This window comes from Mauremys reevesii, linkage group 4 (assembly GCF_016161935.1).
Source record: "Mauremys reevesii isolate NIE-2019 linkage group 4, ASM1616193v1, whole genome shotgun sequence".
NCBI lineage: Eukaryota > Metazoa > Chordata > Testudines > Geoemydidae > Mauremys > Mauremys reevesii.
This window is the reverse complement of record NC_052626.1, coordinates 9904651-9924406: the sequence shown is the minus strand read 5'-3', so window position 1 is coordinate 9924406 and position 19756 is coordinate 9904651. Positions and strand designations below refer to the sequence as shown.

Below are 19756 nucleotides of genomic sequence, written 5' to 3'. Positions count from 1 at the left end.
AGCATTTGCACAAGGCTGTGACATAGAAATTTAACACTCAACCTTGGGTAAGAACAACACTGGAATAAGTAGTTTTCAGTTTTCAGCATCTTCGAACAGCTCAGTCAAATACAAATAGCAGCTCACAAATAACTCAGTCTTCCATTTGTACACACTCTATTCCTAACAACGCCTCAGGTCACATGATCAGAGCTCCAGCCTGCTAAAGAAACAGTAATAATAATCTGCCCCTTCTTTAAGTGAGCCTATGGGATACTTTACTATCTGTGAGCCACGTAAATATCCTCGCACCAGTTATGTGCATCTCAGGGGGGATGAGTCATTTCTCATCTTTTGACTTTGGAGTCTCAGAAAGGCTCCTTAGAGAAAGAGCTAATTCCATGTGTGTGTTTAATCAGATAGGGAAAGGGATGTGTATTTGCAGCAACTTCAGATGCTGCCTCTGCATAGTAATGGGAAAGAGATCCTGATAGAGGAAGAACAGTAAGGGGACTCTATACGGTCTGTTTACAGTTAACTGCAAACACTTCCCGAGTTTCAAGCTGCTGATCAGAGCTGTGGGTATAATGGCTTTAGTGGAAACGTGGTGGTAGGAGAATGCAAAGCAGCAGCCATAAGGTACAGGACTTCCACACAAATCAGACAGCTAGTCTCCAACTTCACCCTGGTCTACACTTGAGTTTTGCTAGCATATACATATTGGTCAGCGTATGATTTTCCCCCCCCTCACCCTGCCTGACACAGCTATGCCAGCAAAAGCTCCAGTGTAGATGCAGTTGTACCTGCAAGAGCGGCATTTTGGCTGTACAACTTTCTTCATCCAGAGAACTGGTTTAAGCTGTACCACTGGGAAGGCTGCCAGTTTACCTCTGCTGGTGTATCTATACCAGCAAACCCTTTTAAGTGCAGACAAGGCCTGTATCCCAACATGTGATTTCACAGGCTTGTTCCAAGACATGGGGGTGGAGATAGGTGCATGAACCTAGGGAGAGGGAAGAGGCCCTTTCTAAAGTTAACAGCTTATACTAAAGGATCATTAGGAGAACACCAGTGCAAGTAGCCTCAGTGGCTCTAGCCCACTCTCCTGGAGTAATACTGAAACTGGTGTTGGTCAAAAAGAACCAGAGTCCCTTGGGGGGACACACAGGAGGATCTGGTCTTGCTAGAAGAATAGAAGTTGGTTCTATTCTGTACCCGTAAATTAAGAGGAAAGCCTTTCTAACTTGGCATGTAGTGAAGCATCAAATTAGACATGAGAGAGACTTGGAGTAGGTTGACCAGATGTCCTGATTTTATAGGGACGGTCCCAATATTTGGGGCTTTGTCCTTTATAGACACCTATTACCCCCCACCCCGTCCCAATTTTTCATATTTGCTGTATGGTTACGCTAGCTTAGAGAGACAAGGTGGGGGCGCTAACATCTTAGTGGTGAGCGAGAAGCTGTTTTAATATCCTCTCATCTACTTCTTCTAATGACTAAATACTTCAAGGCGGCGGTTGGTAAATATCACTGGGTATAGGTTCCCAAAGGGAAGAAACAGAGGTGCTCCTGCAGGACAATAAGCAGTGGGTATACATAGATCAGTACCCAGGTCCCAGTCTCAGAGTGGAAAAATTGCAAAATCCTACCAAGACAGGAAAAGATAAGAGGCCTATCACTTGAAGGGATTCACTCAGACCAGAAAGGAGAGGTGCAGACGGAGTGTGCTGGCTCTAGATACTACAGTGCTAGCAGCATTAGGCAAGTGTACATGGTTTCAAGGATAGAACACAATTATCACCCCTAACTGCTTCTGCTACCTTGTAAGCTAGGAGGGAAGATATAATTTATCCTACCTAAACTTTCTCTCTCTTTCTCTACTGCAACTTTTACTTTGGCCGAATATAAGAATTGCCAGACTGGGTCAGACCAAAGGTCCATGTAGCCCAGTATCCTGTCTTCCAACAGTGGTCAACGCCAGGTGCCCCAGAGGGAATGAACAGGTAATCATCAAGTGATCCATCCCCTATCACCCATTCCCAGCTTCTGGCAATCAGAGGCTAGGGACACCATCCCTGTTCATCCTGGTTAATAGCCATTGATGTATCCTCCATGAATTTACCCAGTTCTTTTTTGAACCCTGTTATAGTCTTGGCCTTCACATCTTCTAGCAAAGAGTTCCACACGTTGACTGTGCGTTGTGTGAAGAAATACTTCCTTGTGTTTGTTTTAAACCTGCTGCCTATTAACTTCATTTGGTGACCCATAATTATTGTGTTTTGAGTAAATAACACTTCTGTATTTACTTTCTCCGCACCAGTCATGATTTTATAGACCTCTATCATAGCCCCTTAGTCATCTCTTTTCCAAGCTGAAAAGTCCCAGTCTTATTAATCTTTCCTCATATGGCAGCCGTTTCATACCCCTAATAATTTTTGTTGCCCTTTTCCGAACCTTTTCCAATTCCAATACATCTTTTTTGAGATGTGGCAACCACATCTGCAGTATTCAAGATGTGGGCATATCATGGCTTTAGATAGAGGCAATATAATATTTTCTGTCTTATCTATCCCTTTCTTAATGGCTCCCAACATTCTGTTCACTTTTTTTTTTTTTTTGACTGCTGCTGTACATTGAGTGGATGTTGTCAGAGAATTCTCCACAATGACTCCAAGATCTTTTTTTTGAGTGGTGGCAGCTAATTTAGACCCCATCATTTTATATGTATAGTTGGGATGATGTTTTTCCAATGTGCATTACTTTGCATTTATCAACACTGAATTTAATCTGCCATTTTGTTGCCCAGTCACCCAGTTGTGAGAGATCCTTTTGTAGCTCTTCACAGTCTGCTCAGGACTTAACTATCTTGAGGAGTTTTGTACCATCTTCAAATTTTGCCACCTGTTTACCCCTTTTTCCAGATGATTTATGAATGTTGAATAGGACTTGTCCTAGTTCAGACCCTTGGGGGACACCACTATTTACCCCTCTCCATTCTGAAAACTGACCATTGATTCCCATCCCTTGTTTCCTATCTTTTAACCAGTTACCAATCCATGAGAGGACCTTCCCTCTTATCCCATGACAGCTTACTTTGCTTAAGAGTCTTTGGTGAGGGACCTTGTCCAAGGCTTTCTAAAAATCTAAAGTACACTATATCCGCTGGATCCTCCTTGTTCACATGCTTGTTGACCTCCTCAAAGAATTCTAGCAGATTAGTGAGACATGATTTTCCTTTATAAAAACCATGTTGACTCTTCCCCAAAAAATTATGTTCATCTCTGTGTCTAACAATTTTTGTTCTTTACTATAGTTTCAAACAGTTTGCCTAGTACTGAAGTCAGGCTTACCAGCCTGTCATTGCCGGGATCACCTCTGGAGCCCTTTTTAAAAATTCCTCACTCACGAAAGTCCCGTTTTTGCTATTCAGAATCAACATGAAATCTGTGCTTTGAAGTGTGGCAAAAGTGGGTAAAAACAGGAATTGAAAGACAGAAAAACATCAGTCTTGAAAATACGTTTAATGTCTAATCTTATACAAAAGTGACAGCATTTTCAAAAAATATCAAATCCTGTATTTATAGCTTTTCACTATCATACAGCAATATTTGCCTCATCTAAAGAAAATACAGCAGCAGGTGATAGTCTATACTTTAAAGATGTGATTGCTTATATTTCATATTGTAAACAAATGCAGTAGGCCAATCTCAAAGCACAAGTCAAAACAAACTTCTCAGCAATTTAACTTAAATGATGCATAGAAATGTACAAATTCCATTGCAAAAGCTTCAGGCCAGAAGTTGCTCACACTTGACATTACATGTGATAAAGTTACTACACAGCATATAGTGACAACTTGAGTTTTTACACAATACATTAACAGATAAACCCTTTCACTGCTATGCAAGGACCCTTGCTCACAAAACAAAGGGGATATGAAACAGTTTTCTTGACTTCAAGAAATATGAATATACATTGAGTGTCCCATATGTATCTGAATTTTAGCCTAACCTTTCCAGTAATAAATCCTGCCTATTCCAGGAAGAACCCAGACATTTATTTACTTTTGGAAAACCCCATTTAAAAAATATTTTGATATGTTAACTTTGTATTTTCTACATCTGGCCCCTTCCCCTGCAAACAGATCCAGACCAGTGCACGTTCAACCCACATTGTGACTATAGGATCAATTCTTTTAAATAATTTATGTTTTCCTAGATCAATTTACAGACTAAGGCCGCACATGTCAAATGCACTTGACCAGATGCAACAAAGCATGTTTGCTATAGTCACGTGCAGAAGTCGTATCAGTCTTGGAGAAATTTAAGTCAATTCAACAATGAATTTTTGAAGTCTACGTTCTATGGGAATAGCATTCTACAATTAATTTAGGAAATATCCTATTTAAAAATATTTCGTCTGGTTCTGATTTCCAGTGTTCAAAGATACTATGAATTATGTTGAATATTAGGGACAAATCTTAATTTGTTGTGTTCAATTCCACTATTGTCTTCCTAGTACAAAAACACACCTACCTTGGCTATTTATTAGACCTCATGTCAATATGCTAGAGTGGCCACAGCTCCTTCACAGACTGCACTATTCTGTAAAATTTATTTCAGGGTTCTTGCAACTGCCATGGAGACTATGGCTATGTATCCAACATCACTACCAGGCCAGTCAGTTTATTTTTTAAAAGTCCACTACTCTGTGCATGCAAAAGTCCATAGTAAGGGAGGGAAGAGAAAGTTATTTTGATTTCACAGTTCCACTATGAAAAGGGATTTCCTAATGAGCTCTGATGGATGATTTACTAATCCATCAGTATTACTAATTCAGTTTTTTAATTCCACCAACAGAGGCTAAATTAAGATTTCCCAGGTTGGGATAAAATAAATTCTGCAGGGTCACAGAAAGTCTAGGTAATCAAAGTACCATAATGAATTAAAAAAAGCCCAAGTCTCAGCGAAGAATGTGTCTTGGTAATGCAAAACTACCAGTACGATAATTCCATAAAGATTCTCAGTCAGGAGAATGAAATTGATAGCAGTGACCCTTCCGATGAAAGGCAGCTACACAGAATTCTAGTCATTCAATTAAAACCAAATCAGATCATGTCATTCAGCGAGGTACAACATACATCTAGCTATGAACAAAGGGACTACCCAATTACTATGTTCAATGGAGCTCTCACATAAGACTGGCTCATTTTCAAACTATGGCAGAAGGGAGATGGATTCTAAGGATCTATCTAGGCGATAGGACTATGTGGAAGGCCAAAAGCAGCTTTTTCCTACTGGACTACTTTAAACTCAGGCTTAATTTCCAAGGATGCTGAATAAAAGTTCTGCAGAGTTTACACAGCTTGGCCGCAAAGCCAAGTTTCAGATGGACAGAACCCAAGTTAAGAGACAGGATTATCTCCCAGTGGGAATCAGTTTATCTTCATGCAGAGAACAAGCCAAACTTCCAGTCACCACTACTAACTTTGGGCCGGCAAAAATTATGCCCTCATTTTCATGCACAAACCTCACATTTGTGAATTTAAATTAATTGAACTGCACACCCAGCTACTTGATTTGCACATAAATGCCTGTTTGCGAATGTGAACAGGTGTGCCTACAAGTTAGACTAAGTACTTTGGCCTATGAACGCTTCACTGTAGTCCCAGAATGAGAGAAATTGTGCTTGAGTGTATATTTATATAAATGCTGAGAACACCTTCAAATTCACATGCTCCATTTCTCTTTAGTATGTTGAATTACTGTAGCATGTTTAAAATATTAAGAGATTTCACAAAGAAATCTCAAAATACATTGTTTTTACTGATATCCTGGAATAACCTGAAAATAGACAAAATATGACTATCCATTCATTTAGTGACCCCCACAAGTCTGGTATCAAAACTTAAACATTAAATGTCAGTGAATGCTTTAACTTTTTAGTAAGACTGTAGGCCTGATCCTGTAATCCTTACTCACATGGCAATTCTTTTTTCCCCCCAAAGGAAGCTCTGCCTTGAGTAAGAACCACCGGACTTGACTTTGTCTGCTCATCCTAATTCACTTTAATAAACCAAAAAGATGCCAGTATATGAGCAAGTTAAATTTATGCAGATTGCTCCTTCATACCTCAGAAGTACATACAAGAGGTGAGTACTCTTCACAATTCCAAAAGTTACTGAAACAAAATTTTTTAAAATCTCTGTAAATAGTGGATGAAGGTGGAAAGCTACAGTACTTTGTTGCCCAGCATGAATTCAACGGTAAGGCTGTAAAAATTAAAAAATGAAATTCAAGGTCAATTTATGGCTTTAGCAAGACAATACATCCTCAAATCAGCACTAAGCAAACGTCTCAATGAAAGGCAAGGACAAAATTTAAGTGTACAAGTCAATTGTTACTTTGGTTTTTTTTTTACCGGTAGTTCTACAATCTAAGGCTATGTCTACACTAGAGAGCTCTCCAGTTAGCATAATTAAACCACCGCCAACGAGCTGTGTCAGTGGGAGAGCATCTCCCACCAACATAGCACTGTCCACACCAGTGCTTATGTCAGTGAAACTTATGTCAGTCAGGGGGGTGTTTTTTCCCCGATTGACATAAGTTTTACCCACAAAAGTGCTAGAGAGGACATCACCTTTGATTCTAGTCTCTATACAAATAATTCCTTCCATTCTCTCGTTTAAGCAAGGGGTTCTAGCTGCATGTTCATGCTTAGAAAAAGCAATCAAAGCGATGCCTAAAATGGAAGTATTTTTGACAGGCCAATAAAATACAACCCTAAAGACTACTGTCATAGTTCTCAGGCTTAATAGTATTTCAAATCTGAGTTAACTGCCTAAACAGAGCATTCCCATACTTTTTAACTCCACTAGGCTGCTAATTTCCCATTAAACTGTTGCCTGGAAAATACACATAACAGTTCTAACAGTCCATACCATTTTATTAAGTGGTCTTTCCACTGCCCAACATCAGCACTTGTGTGTGATGAATTTTGGAACTGTTCAACACAGTACAATTTAAATACTCACATGGTGACCACCAGGCATTGATGGAGTACCAGCAGGACCAGATGGCACTTGAAAAGGATTAGGGGGTGTAGGATATAGTCCTGGAGCTGGATATGATCCCGTGGGTGGAGGAAATGGACCAGGTGGTGAAGGTCCCCATGTTCCAGGTGGGACAGTACCCCACGGTACTGTAGGTGCAGCCCCGGGTGTCTGGGTAGGAGTGGCATATGGCCCAGGGGGTGGATATGGCATACTAGGTGCAGGATATTGCCCTCCCATTGTTGCTCCCCATGCTCCAGAAGGCATAGATCCCCATGGCCCAACAGAAGCCGGAGGTGCAGCTGGCTCTGTTGGACCACCATATGGTCTTGGAAGCTCTGGAAAGGGCATATTTGGTGGAGGATATTGCCCTGGTGGGACAGGACCTGGCACAGATGGGGGTGGATATGGACCACCAGGAGGAGGGCAAGAGGGTCCAGTAGGAGGTGGAGGAAATGGAGCAGGCGGTCCAGGTGGCATTGAAGGATACATTCCTGTTGGGGGAGGTCCAAATGGCACACTGGAGGCGGTTGTACTTGGTGGCAATCCAGATGGCCCCGTAGGTGGAGCGCTTGGGGTGTTCCAAGGATTGGAAGCTGGCCAGCCTTGTGTTGGCTGACCAGTTTGTTGACCAGATTTTGTATTGCTCACTTTGGAGGTTTTAGCAGGGGAATGATCCGGTAAAGCATCTGCCAACTAGAAAATAGAGCACCAGTGAGACTGCAAACTGCCTACTATTGTAATCACTAACTGTGCATGGCAATCCATTAAATTTACAAATTATGTACATCATTGTTAGTAAAGCTATATTAGCTCCTGCATGGTTGTGCTTAATTTCATATAGCTTCTCTCTTCAGAATAGCTTCACTTTAGAATAGAAGTTAAGAGGTATTCGGTTTTATAGCTATAGCACGTCAGAAGACAAAAGGAGAGCTACCATATGTGACAATAAGAAAACTTTTCAGTGCAAATCCAGAGGGAAGGGTCTTTAAGCATCTTCTACATAACTACTTTGAAGGCAGCATGTTGGAATTACATTTCAATACTAATCTCAGACCTGAAAGTCTCAAGGAGACCATCTGACAGTTTAGTACATTTAGCCCTCTGGATTGCTCTACTCATTCCAGAGCCAATACCACAACTGCAGCACCAGAAGAATCACCTCCCTATTTTTTCTTAAATAATTGTCTGGAATTCAGAATGAAGTTGCTTGGCCAAGCGATTTTTAAGGGGGAAAAAAATGATTACTTACCGAAAAGTCATCAGCTCCAGACATTTTACTGGAAAAAAATAAAAATAAAAATGAAGTTAGTTGAAAGCAATTCTCAAAAAGTGTTTCAGGCAGGAGCTTGTAAGGAAGCTAATTCCTGCCTATTTGTCTAGGTTCAGTGCACACAGCAGTTCTACTCTACTAGATGTCAGCATTTCCCCAACCATGGCTTTGTTTTTAGGATTCAGAGCTGAACAGATATCCATCTGTTGCCAGATCGGACTAAGGTGGTTCTCTCATGGGTGAAGAGACAGTTTTAGTAGGGCCTCTGTTACAGTTCCAACACACCAGGGAACAAGTCATAACATGGTAAATGGAACTTACCTATCCTGTAACAGGACCATATAACCAGAGCTTAAAAATTGCATGTGCTTATGGCAAGTTGGAAGCTGCCCCAGGCAACTGCCCTCAGTTTCTGCAGAATCTAAACTCTCATTTTAAGTAGTATTAAATTTGTGAAGACAACCTTCAAAATGTGAACTGACTAAACAGATGCTGTCTTAGTGACTCTAAAGACAAACCATTCCATTGTCTACTGCTGCTCAGAACTTTCCCAAACTGCAGCAGGGTGAAAACTGACGCATCTTGTCAGTTTTTACTGTTCCTATTTGAATTAAACCAGTTTCAGTCTGCTGCTTGGGCAAATTGAGGGATGGCAAATCTTTGCCCTGGAGCTACTCATTGACGATGCCCACAAACAGAGGAGGAGCAGAGTAGTGCAGATACTTTGTAGCAACCAGAAATCTTGAGGGATAGAATGGGTAGCAGATGGCCCTTCATCACTGTGGCCGGAAGGCCAGAGGAAGGCGTAAAGTAGAGGTGCAAAAGTCTGTACTGCAGACCTGGCCTTTGTATCAATCTCTGGCTAGTAGATTTAATCTTCAGGCTATTAGATCTCCAATTAACTTCTAAGCCCTATGGTGCATAGATAGGCATGAAGTGGGCTGGAGGGACTGATGGACAGAGCTTAAGGGCAGAAGGGAGCATTTTATCATCTATTCTGGCCTGAAGAGAAGGGGAGATTTGTGAGGAAAGTAGGGAAAGTGTAAAGCTTTTCTAGGGCAGGAGTTAGAGTACAAAACATAATGGGAAGAGAGGAAACAGACCACAAAGCCAGCTCAGGAATAGATACTCATGATTTATTATAGAAAAAAGACAAAGGGCAGTGAATCCGGAAAGGGAAAGCATATTCGATTCATGCTGCCCATATCTTCCATCTGAGGAGAGATTACAAAGAAAATAATAGATTACAAAGATTGGGACTGTTCATCTTAGAAGAGATGAAAAAGGAGGGATATGACAGAGGTCTAGACAATCATGAATAGTATGAGAAAGTGAATAGGGAAGTGTTATTTCCCATTTATATGACACAAGGGGTCACCCAATGAAATAGACAGCAGGGTTAAAACAAACAAAAGGAAGTATTTATTCGCGGAGTGCACAGTCAATCTCTGGAACTTGTTGCCATGTAATTTTAGAAAGGCCAAGAGTATAACTGGGTCCAAGAAAGAATTAAATAAGTTTGTGGAGGACAGGTCCATCAATGGCTATTAGCAAGATGGTCAGGGATGCAACCACATGACGCCAAGCCTCCAGCTGTCAGAGGCTGGGGCTGGATGACAGTGTATGGATCAATCTAAATTTCCCTGTTCTGTTCATTCCTTCCGAAGTATTTGGCACTGGCCACTGTCAGAGACAGGATACTGGGACAGATGGACCATTTGTTGGACCCAGTATGGTCATTATGCTTCAATTAAAATCTCAATAGGCAAAATGCCAGATCAACTTGTAAATGCCTCATTTGATGTTTTTTTCTTGACACTCTTCATATATGCCTACAACTAGTTAGATGCAGTGGAGCTGTAGCCATGTTGGTTCCAGGATATTAGAGAGACAAGGTGGGTGAGGTAATATTTTTGATTGGACCAACTTCTGTTGGTGAGAGACCACTCTACCTTGAATGGTCCCTTAGAATACATGTTAACTATTTATGCTAAACAATCTTTTCCACCTTGTGTTTACCTATGATACTCTGAGTACCTTTCATATGCCTGAAGAAGAGCTGTGGCTCAAAAGCTGGTCTCTCTCACCAACAGAAGTTGGTTCAATAAAAGATATTACCTCTCCCACCTTGTCTCTACAGCTAGTTAGACTCAGAAGTGGAAAGTATTTTTATTCAGCAACATCCAATAATTCCATTTTAAAGTCACTGCTAGCCACGGGCTCAAAATTACATGGATTTGCAGCAAATAAGATGCTGACTTCATTTTATGAAAAAAGGGGGTTAACAGTAAATGGAATCTCATTTTCCTGTTGAAACCAGCTATTTTGCTATACGTTTCCTAGAAAACCATTACACAAGTGCTATCACTTACAGAGAACAAAAATGAAGCCAATTAATTTAACAGACATGGTTTTTGTGCAAGAATTTGGGAGATGAAGTACTCTATTTCCAATGCTTCTTCTTGGGTATAAGGGAGAAAGGAGTTATGCTAGTTTAAGAGTTTGTCAGGGAGTGGGGATGATTACAGAACTGAAAGAAAGAAATAAAACCCAAGTCATACTTCCCTCCATTTGTGGCAAGACAAAGGAAATTCTGTCTTATAAAGACCCCTGCCTCTGGAAACACCCTCCCTGCCAGCTCCAACAGATCCAGCAGCTCTGAGACACCAAGCCTCAGCAGCCTCCACCTACAGCCACAACAGGGTGAATCAGGAGAAGGAGCTGTCAGAATGGCCTGTGAAAAGATTCTGATCCTAGATGCCAACCACCTCCCTCTTCCCCCAGCATCCAGGGTAAGAAGAGGGCCTGCTAGATACTCCACTATTCCGATCCAGAGATGAAATGGGACAAATATTCCAGCAGCCTCCAATTCCATCCACCCTCTTCCACAGCAGAAACCAACAACTGGACTACATACTCCTGAAGTCACAAGTAACATTTACACTGACTTTTCTGAATTACGAACTCTGCTCAAATCATGTCCAATCCTCCTGCTGCTCTCTCTCCCCACTACTCGGCTAACCCTAACATTCAGTGCTGGTGATCTATTAGTCATTCTTTTTCTATACTGCATGCTTTTCAAGAAGCCCTGCCACTTTTTCCAGTCCCCCGCCACACCAAATATATCATTCAGTCTGACCTGCACAATCATTCTTCGCTATAGGACTATAAATACATGTGGAGGAGATGCACTAACAATTAGGTCATTAACTAGCTACTGAGATTTGATAATCTCTGTCCTTGTGTCACCACAACTGGTCTTGAATAGGAAAAAGGGCTTTGTAGGATTTTTAAATTTTATCTGGAACTAACTACCAGCTATTTCCAAGACAGGCATAAGGAATGGCAGGGCAATTGCCATAAACACACATGGCCCTTGGTATCAATTATTTACAACTCAAGAGCCAAGTTTACTTCACCTTAAATCAAAATAAGAGTATTTCCTGTAGGAGACTGAATTATTTGGGCATGTAAATTTCTCAAAACTTCTTTTCATATTCCTTTTCCTTCCTGCTGGGATTTCTGTTTGTTGCCTCAGCACATTTTTATTCTTTCACTCTCTCTTAGCATTACATACCTTCTATTCTCAGATTCAGAGGGTTTAAGGACAGAAGGGACCATTAGATAAGGGCTGATCTATGCATCACAAGCCATTCATTTTCACTGTTACCCCTGTACTGAACCTAGTAACTTGGGAATGGCTTAAGCATATTCTCCAGAAATACGTCCATCCTTGATCTAAAGACATCACGAGATGGAGAATCCATCACCTCCTCTTGGTATTTCTGGCTTCAGCTTCCAGCCATTGGCTCTTGTTATGCCTTTCTCCACTAGATTAAAGAGCACCGTAGTACCTGATATTTTCTCTCCTTGAAGGTATTTACACACTAGTCAAGTCACCTTTTAATCTCCTTTTCAATCATCTAAACAGAACTGTTTACGTCTCTCACTGTAAGGCATTATTTCAGGGCCAGAGAAAATTTGTGGCTCTTTTCTGTACCCTCTTATTTTTCAATGTACTTTTAAGAAATGAATACCAGAGATGTACACGGTTTTCCACTATTAAGCCCTTTCCTGTTTATGCTCATCCTTGATACCTCACAAGAAATGCACAGAATTTTGGTGCAAGTTGTTTGCAGAAAGTCTAGAAGAGGATCCTGATAAATTGAGAGATGTGTTGGAGAGAGATGGGCTCAAAATAAACAGAGGAAAGAAAGTATATGGTATATAACTTCAGTAACATGAACACTGAAGAATTATCCTTGAAACTAGATGGGCAGACATTACTGAAAATGCAATGTTTCGAATATATGGTTTACAGAATCAGGGAAAATGAGGAAATACCTACACCGACAGGAGGGTTGGCATAGATAATCCACCTCCTGAGAGGTGGTAGCCAGGTCAAAGGAAGAATTCTTCTATCAACCTAGTGGTCTGTACATGGGGACTTAGGTCATCTTAACTATGCCACTCAGGGGTGTGGATTTTTCCACACTCTGGACCAACATAGCTAAATCGACCTAATTTTCTAGTGTAGGCCAAGCCTGAGTGTTAGGCAACAAAGAAGAAACATGAGCAAGTGATCTGTACCACAGAAAAGGAAATGTTGAGGTGAGTAAGTACTGTAAGGAGGAAAGGCCATGTGAAGAACATGTACGTTAGAGAGACTTGAAATAATACCCATAAATGAAAAAAATATGGTTTGGTCATGTAAAGCACAGTCCTGATAACTATGTGGGTAAGAGAGTCCAACAGATAAAGCATAAAGGAAAAAGAGAGAAGCCAACCCAAAAAGTGGTGGGATGTCCTAAACAGACAGGTTAGCATGTGGTGTGACAGAGGATTATGGCTAAGGCTATATTTTAGTAATGGGTATTTTTAGTAAAAGTCATGGACAGGTCACGGGCAATAAATGAAAATTCATAAGAACATACTGGGCCAGACCAAAGGTCCATCAAGCGCAGTATCCTGTCCTCTGACAGTGGCCAATGGCAGGTGCCCCAAAGGGAATGAACAGACAGGTTATCAAGTGATCCATGCCCTGTCACCCAATCGCAGCTTCTGGCAAACAGTGGCTAGGGACACCATTCCTGCCCATCCTGGCTAACAGCCAATGATGGACCTATCTTCCATGAATCTATCTGGCTCCCTTTTGAACCCTGTTATAGTATTGGCCTTCACAACACCTCTGGCAAGGAGTTCCAGAGGTTGACAGTGCGTTGCGTGAAAAAAATACTTTCTTGTGTTTTGTTTTTAAACCTGCTACCTACTAATTTCATTTGGTGGCCCCTTGTTCTTGTATTATGAGGAGTAAATAATACTTCCTTATTTACTTTCTCTATACCACTCGTGATTTTATAGACCTCCATCATATCCCCTCTTAGTCACCTCTTTTCCAAGCTGAAAAGTCCCAGTCTTATTAATTTCTCCTCATATGGAAGCCGTTCTATACCCCTAATCATTTTTGTTGACTGTCCATGACTTGTACTATATGCCCCTAACTAAAACTTGGGTGCTGGGGAGGGGGAGAGGGGGGAGGAGAAGAGGTGGGTTAGCAGGCTCCCTACCCAGCTCCCTGAAAGCAGTGACATGTCTGGGAACTGCAGCCAATGGGAGCTGTGGGGGCAGTACCTGCAGGCAGAGGCAGCGTGCAGAGCCACCTGGCCACGCCTCTGCCTAGGAGCTGAGGGAGGGACATGTCACTGCTTCCAGGAGCCCCCGCAGGTAAGCGCTGCCCAGAGCCCTCACCGCACCCTAACTCAACCCCCTGCCTCAGCCCAGAGCCCCCTTCCACATGCAAACTCCTGCTACTGCTGGGGTGGGGGGGGAAGTGTGGTGGCCTGAGACCGCCCCCAGCCAGCAGCGGCCGATGCGGCTGGCCCAGGGGCTACCCGAGCTGCTCATGCGGCCCCCAGGCCAGCCACTGCAGAAGTCATGGAGGTCATGGAAAGTCATGGAATCTGAGACTTCCATGAGAGATTCATAGCCTTAATTACAGCATCAGAGAATTTGGAGGAAGAGGATTTGAGGTGCTGTCCACATTTGATGGGATTAACACATGGAATAGGATGACTATGTATACAGAGGTAAAAACACCTCCATACTGCCACACGACTGTACTGGGAGCTCATATACAGGTGCTTGTCCACTAAGACACCTTAAATCCTTTTAAAGTCACAGCTTTCCAGACTTCAGACTCCCCTATTCTACAGGTATGGCCTGCATTCCTTATTCCTAGATGTACAACTCCGCATACAGATGTATTGAAACCCATTTTGTTTGAACAGGCAGAGGCTCCCAAGTGACAAATCACACTGTATGATTATTCAGTGCTCATTATTTACCACTTTGCCAATCTACAAATTTTATCAGTGTGACTTCCAAATCATTGAGAGAAATGTTGCTGTGTCAGGCCTAGTCCCAAACCCAGCAGAACCCCACTAATCTATGATCAATTTTGTCAGTGGGGAATCTTCCAGTCTGTGAATTAGCCAATTAATCTATTTAACTTGTACATAATATTGCAAGTTAATTCTAAAATCAGAATGTCATGCGATACTAACTCAAACAGCTCAACTTACAAAAGTTTAAGTATTACATCTCACCTGATCTGACCTAAAGGCATACTGAAAGGAAATAGGCTTGCCAAAGGCTTTCTTCAATGAGGTGTCCTTGTGCCCGAGCTTATATACATTTTAATAAGCATTTATAAGCTTAATGGATGCTTTTTTCCAAGACAATCAAAACACACAGTATTTTTTGTACTATTACACTATATATAGCCGAACAAAGTTTAGACTGAACCTCTTTGCTTTTTACATGCTGTGTAAGAACACAGCACTAATTAGTATAAATGCTATTTTTATGATCAGCTACTAAGCAACAAATCAACTGGTTACCAAAACGCCCCGTGATGTAATACAGCATGCTGCCGCATTAACTGAATTCCTTTGTGCAATATTTCATGTCATCCCAAGGGTGGCATTCGTTTAATGCCACTTTGCTGTGCGCACAAATAGCAGCTTTGATGGATGACTCTGTCTGTATAGGTTGCATATGGTGTTTGTACTTTGAGGCACCTCCTTTTTATAGGACTTGGAGTGGGATAAATTGCACCTAGCAGGAGGCAATAGCTAGGTGAGCAACCTCTAGTGTACGGAACTGTGGTGCGGCTTGTCCCCTAAGCAAGAGGGACACAGGTACGTTGGAACACGGTTCGCATGACACATCCACACCCTGCCAGGGCTTCGCGGCGGCTTCCAATACAAGCGAACAAACCCTCCCCCCGCGTTAAAAATAAATCCCCAGGTCACCTCACGTGCAGGGCGGGGAGACCAGACTCTGCTCCCCATCCCCAGGCACAACCCTCCCTCCCCCACCCCCGGGGCATGACCCCGGGCCAGAGGATCAGAGCCACAGAGGCCACAGCTAGGATCTGTGAGAACCGGCCCTACGGAGCCTCCCCCGCCTCGGGCCCCTCAGCCCGGCCCGCCGCGGCGCCCCCAGCCGGCGCCCGCCCCCTCAGCCCGCCGGCCACCCCCGCCCCGGGTCCCTCAGCCCGGTCAGCCGCGGCGCCCGCCCCCTCAGCCCGCCCGCCACCCCTGCCTCGGGCCCCTTCGGCTCCAGATCCCGCCGCACCCGAGGCCGCGGCCCGGCCGGAGCCCCCCAGACGCGCGCGCGGCCCGGGCTCAGCGCCCGCCCTACCTGCGAGGGGAACCGCGCGCCGCAGAGCGAGGGCAGCAGGGAGGAAGCCGGCCCAGCAGCAGCACCGCGACCCAGCCTCGCACGCGGAAGCGGAAGTGCGTCTCTTCCCCCCCCCGACAGGAAGGTCACGTCCGCTAGCCCCGCCCCTTCCCGACAGAGGCGCGAGCGGACCCCGCCCCCTCACCCTCAAAGGCGGGTCACGTGATAAAGACCCCGCCCGCGGCCCGAAGCGCGAGCGGCCTTTCCCGGCGCGAGATGGACCACGTGACACCTTCCAGCCTCCTCCCCTGTCCAGGCTCCCTCCCTGCTCCGCTGCCGATTTTTGAGGGCGCCACAGCGGCCCCTAGGGGAAGGCACGAGAGGTGCAGCGGTGAGGGGCGGAGCCGGTGAAGAAGGCGAGAGAATCCCATGCTTGGGCCATTCACAAATAACAATAGCGCACTGACTAGTCAGGTTGCTCATAGAAATAACCCCCTGCAAGAAGCCAAGGAAAACACACATAAAATATCAACAGCCTAATGTGAAATAATAAGTCACATGATGAAACAAACAGTGAAACAGCAGCTCTCAGGGAAGGAAAACAAACACAACCCCACCACCAGGAATCAGAAATTGAAAAATTCTGATTTAACCCCCCAAATGCTGGGGATTTGCTTAATACAAGAAGAATACAATGGGGTGGGGGGTTAGCTATTTGAAGAAAACCTGAATATTTTGGTCAAAAATTTTTTTTTTCATAAAATGCTTCATTTTTATGAACCGACAAAGAGTCCTGTGGCACTTTATAGACTAACAGATGTATTGGAGCATGAGCTTTCATGGGTGAATACCCACTTCGTCAGATGAATGTAGTGGAAATTTCCAGAGGTAGGTATAAATATGCAGGCAAGAATCAGTCTAGAGATAAGGAGGTCAGTTCAATCAGGAAGGATCAGGCCCTCTTGCAGCAGTTCAGGTGTGAACACCAAAGGAGGAGAAACTGCTTTTGTAGTTGGCTAGCCATTCACAGTCTTTGTTTAATCCTGAGCTGATGGTGTCAAATTTGCAGATGAACTGAAGCTCAGCAGTTTTTCTTTGAAGTCTAGTCCTGAAGTTTTTTTGCTGCAGGATGGCTACCTTTAAATCTGCTATTGTGTGTCCAGGGAGATTGAAGTGTTCTCCTACAGGTTTTTGTATATTGCCATTCTGAATGTCTGACTTGTGTCTATTTATCCTTTTACGTAGCGACTGTCCAGTTTGGCCAATGTACATAGCAGAAGGGCATTGCTGGCACATGATGGCGTGTATTACATTGGTGGACGTGAATGAACAGATGATGTTGTGACTGATCTGGTTAGGTCCTGTGATGGTGTTGCTGGTATAGATATGTGGGCAGAGTTGGTATCGAGGTTTGTTGCATGGGTTGGTTCCTGAGTTAGAGTTACTATGGTGCGGTGTGTGGCTGCTGGTGAGAATATGCTTAAGGTTGGCGGGTTGTCTGTGGGCAAGGACTGGCTTGCCTCTCAAGGCCTATGAAAGCAAGGGATTGTTGTCCAGGATGGGTTGTAGATCACTGATTATGCATTGGAGAGGTTTTAACTGAGGACTGTAGGTGAAGTTCTGTTGGTTTCTTTCTTGGGCTTGTCTTGCAGCAGGAGGCTTCTGGGTACACTTCTGGCTCTGTTGATTTGTTTCCCTAGTTCCTCGTGCGAGTATCGTAGTTTTGAGAACGCTTGGTGAAGATCTTGTAGATCTTCATTTTTTATGAAACCCTAATTTTTATTTAATTTTTTTATCAGAAAAGTGTAAAGCAGCTGTAGCGACAATATAAATGTATATATACAAATAATAAATAGATAAACATCACTTTGAACTTATATAGCACCATCCATCCAAAGATCTTACTCTGTTATAAAGAGGGTAGGTGTCACTATCTGTCAGCCTGTCTAGCGATCTATCTAGGACTCAAGGAGCTCAATCTATTTATCTTAGCAAGGAGAAGGCTAAGGGGTGACTTGATTACAGTCTGTAAGTACTTACATGGGGATTAAATATTTAATAATAGGTTCTTCAGTCCAGCAGAGAAAGGTCTAACACGATCCAATGATTGAAGCTAGACAAATTCAGACTGGAAATAAGGTGTAAATTTTGAACAGTGAGAGTAATTAACCATTGGAACAATTTACCAAGAGTCATGGTAGATTCTCCATCACTGACAATTTTTCAATCACTATTAGATGTTTTTTTAAAAGATCTATTATTTTTGAGAAGTTCTATGGTTTGTGTTATCTGGGAGGCCAGGTTAGATGATGATCATAATGGGCCTTTTTGGCCTTGGAATTTATGAATCTGTCTATGAGCTCCATATGTTGTACCTAGCACATGTAGCCCTTGCTACTGAGTCTTCACCTTAATGAGCATAAACCCTCCAATGTGTTATTTAAAATTATATCACAGCATTGGTGATATATTTAGGTAGGATTTTAGGACATTCTCCTGCCTGACACTCCAAACTGTAGTAATGATCCTGCAAACATTTTTGTATCTGAGTAGTCCCACAGAATTCAGTGAAATGTGTTCATGTGAGTACATGCATGTCTGAAGAATTGGGCCCCTCATTCTGTGCATTTTACTGTTGTCGTAAATGTACCTCTTTTGTCACTTTCCAAGGTCTTGCTCCTGCTCCCCTTTGAAATCACTTACAAAAGTACCACTCTCTTCAATAGGACCAAGGAGAGGCCCCAAATGTTACCATAGCTGAAATAGGAATGAGAATGCAATAGCTTTCCTGATGCAATTTATTTACATAAATTATTATTGCCTAAGCCAAAATATATTAACTACAGCCCCAGTCCTTTTATGAGGTAAATGATGATTTAATAGTATCTCTGCTAATCAGCATTTAATGAAATACAATGGATCATTTAGGCCAGCTTCAGCAATTCTTTACTACTGTAATTTTATCTTTGGCTTTTTAGATTGTCTGGCCAGTATCATCACCACTGGTGATTGTACCAGAACGGCCCTGACCAAGTTGGAATAATGAGGAAATAATATAATAGTAAAATGTACCCTCTTGCCAACAAAGTGCCATTCACAATGGTTCATTTAGTAGCATACTCCAGATTAAGGGGTCCAAGCATGGCAGTGGCTCAGTGCCCCAGACTGTCTAGCGAATGCTGTACTGAATAACCTGGTAGCCAGGAATCTTAATTAAAGAGCGTATGTGCAGCTAATGAAGGTTACAATGTATCACCTTAAATGTTGACGTAAAGCTGCCCTAGATCAGTGGTTCTCAAGCAGGGGTATGCGTACCTCTGGGCAGGGCTGGTGCAACCATTTAGGTGACCTAGGCGGTCGCCTAGGGCACTAGGATTTGGGGGGGCGGAATTTTCTTCGGCAGTGACTGCGGCGGCCGGATCTTCGGCCACCCCGGTTGCCGCCGGCATTTAGGCGGAGGGAGCTGGGACAGGCAGGGGAGCGCCAGGAGGGCCGCGCGCAGCAAGTAATGGGGGGAGGGGTGGCATGCAGGGGAACTCCCCGCCCCAGATCACCCCTGGGAGGCGGGAGAAGTGAAGCAGCGACGGAGGTGGGGCAGGGGTGAGCTGCTTCACTTCTCCCGCCTCCCAGACTTGCAGCACCAATCAGCTTAGGCGCCGCAAACCAGGGAGGCGGGAGAAGTGAAGCAGCCATGGCGTGCTTGGGGAGGAGGCGGGGCAGGGGTGAGCTGGGGCGGGGGGGTGCCTCAGGGTAGGGGGTGGGGAGCTG

The 19756-nt window shown here is 43.4% G+C and overlaps 1 protein-coding gene across 1 annotated transcript; it reads right to left on the bottom strand.

The window, feature by feature from the left end:
- Positions 1 to 4774: 4774 nt before the first annotated feature.
- Positions 4775 to 16114, bottom strand: MAPK1IP1L (mitogen-activated protein kinase 1 interacting protein 1 like). Its single transcript, XM_039538457.1, has 4 exons — positions 16010 to 16114; positions 8285 to 8312; positions 7015 to 7728; positions 4775 to 6252 (listed from the first exon to the last, which is right to left on the bottom strand). The coding sequence occupies exons 2-4, from the start codon at positions 8306 to 8308 to the stop codon at positions 6241 to 6243; spliced, it is 750 nt and encodes a 249-aa protein (XP_039394391.1). The 5' UTR covers positions 8309 to 8312; positions 16010 to 16114; the 3' UTR covers positions 4775 to 6240.
- Positions 16115 to 19756: the final 3642 nt, after the last annotated feature.

What these genes read in the sequence shown, in the direction of transcription:
- MAPK1IP1L (XM_039538457.1), bottom strand. Translation starts at nt 8,308, where the DNA reads ATGTCTGGAGCTGATGACTTTTCG. An exon ending in CTGGAGCTGATGACTTTTCG is followed by an intron (nt 7,729 to 8,284) that starts GTAAGTAATCAT and finishes TCTATTTTCTAG; the next exon opens with TTGGCAGATGCTTTACCGGA.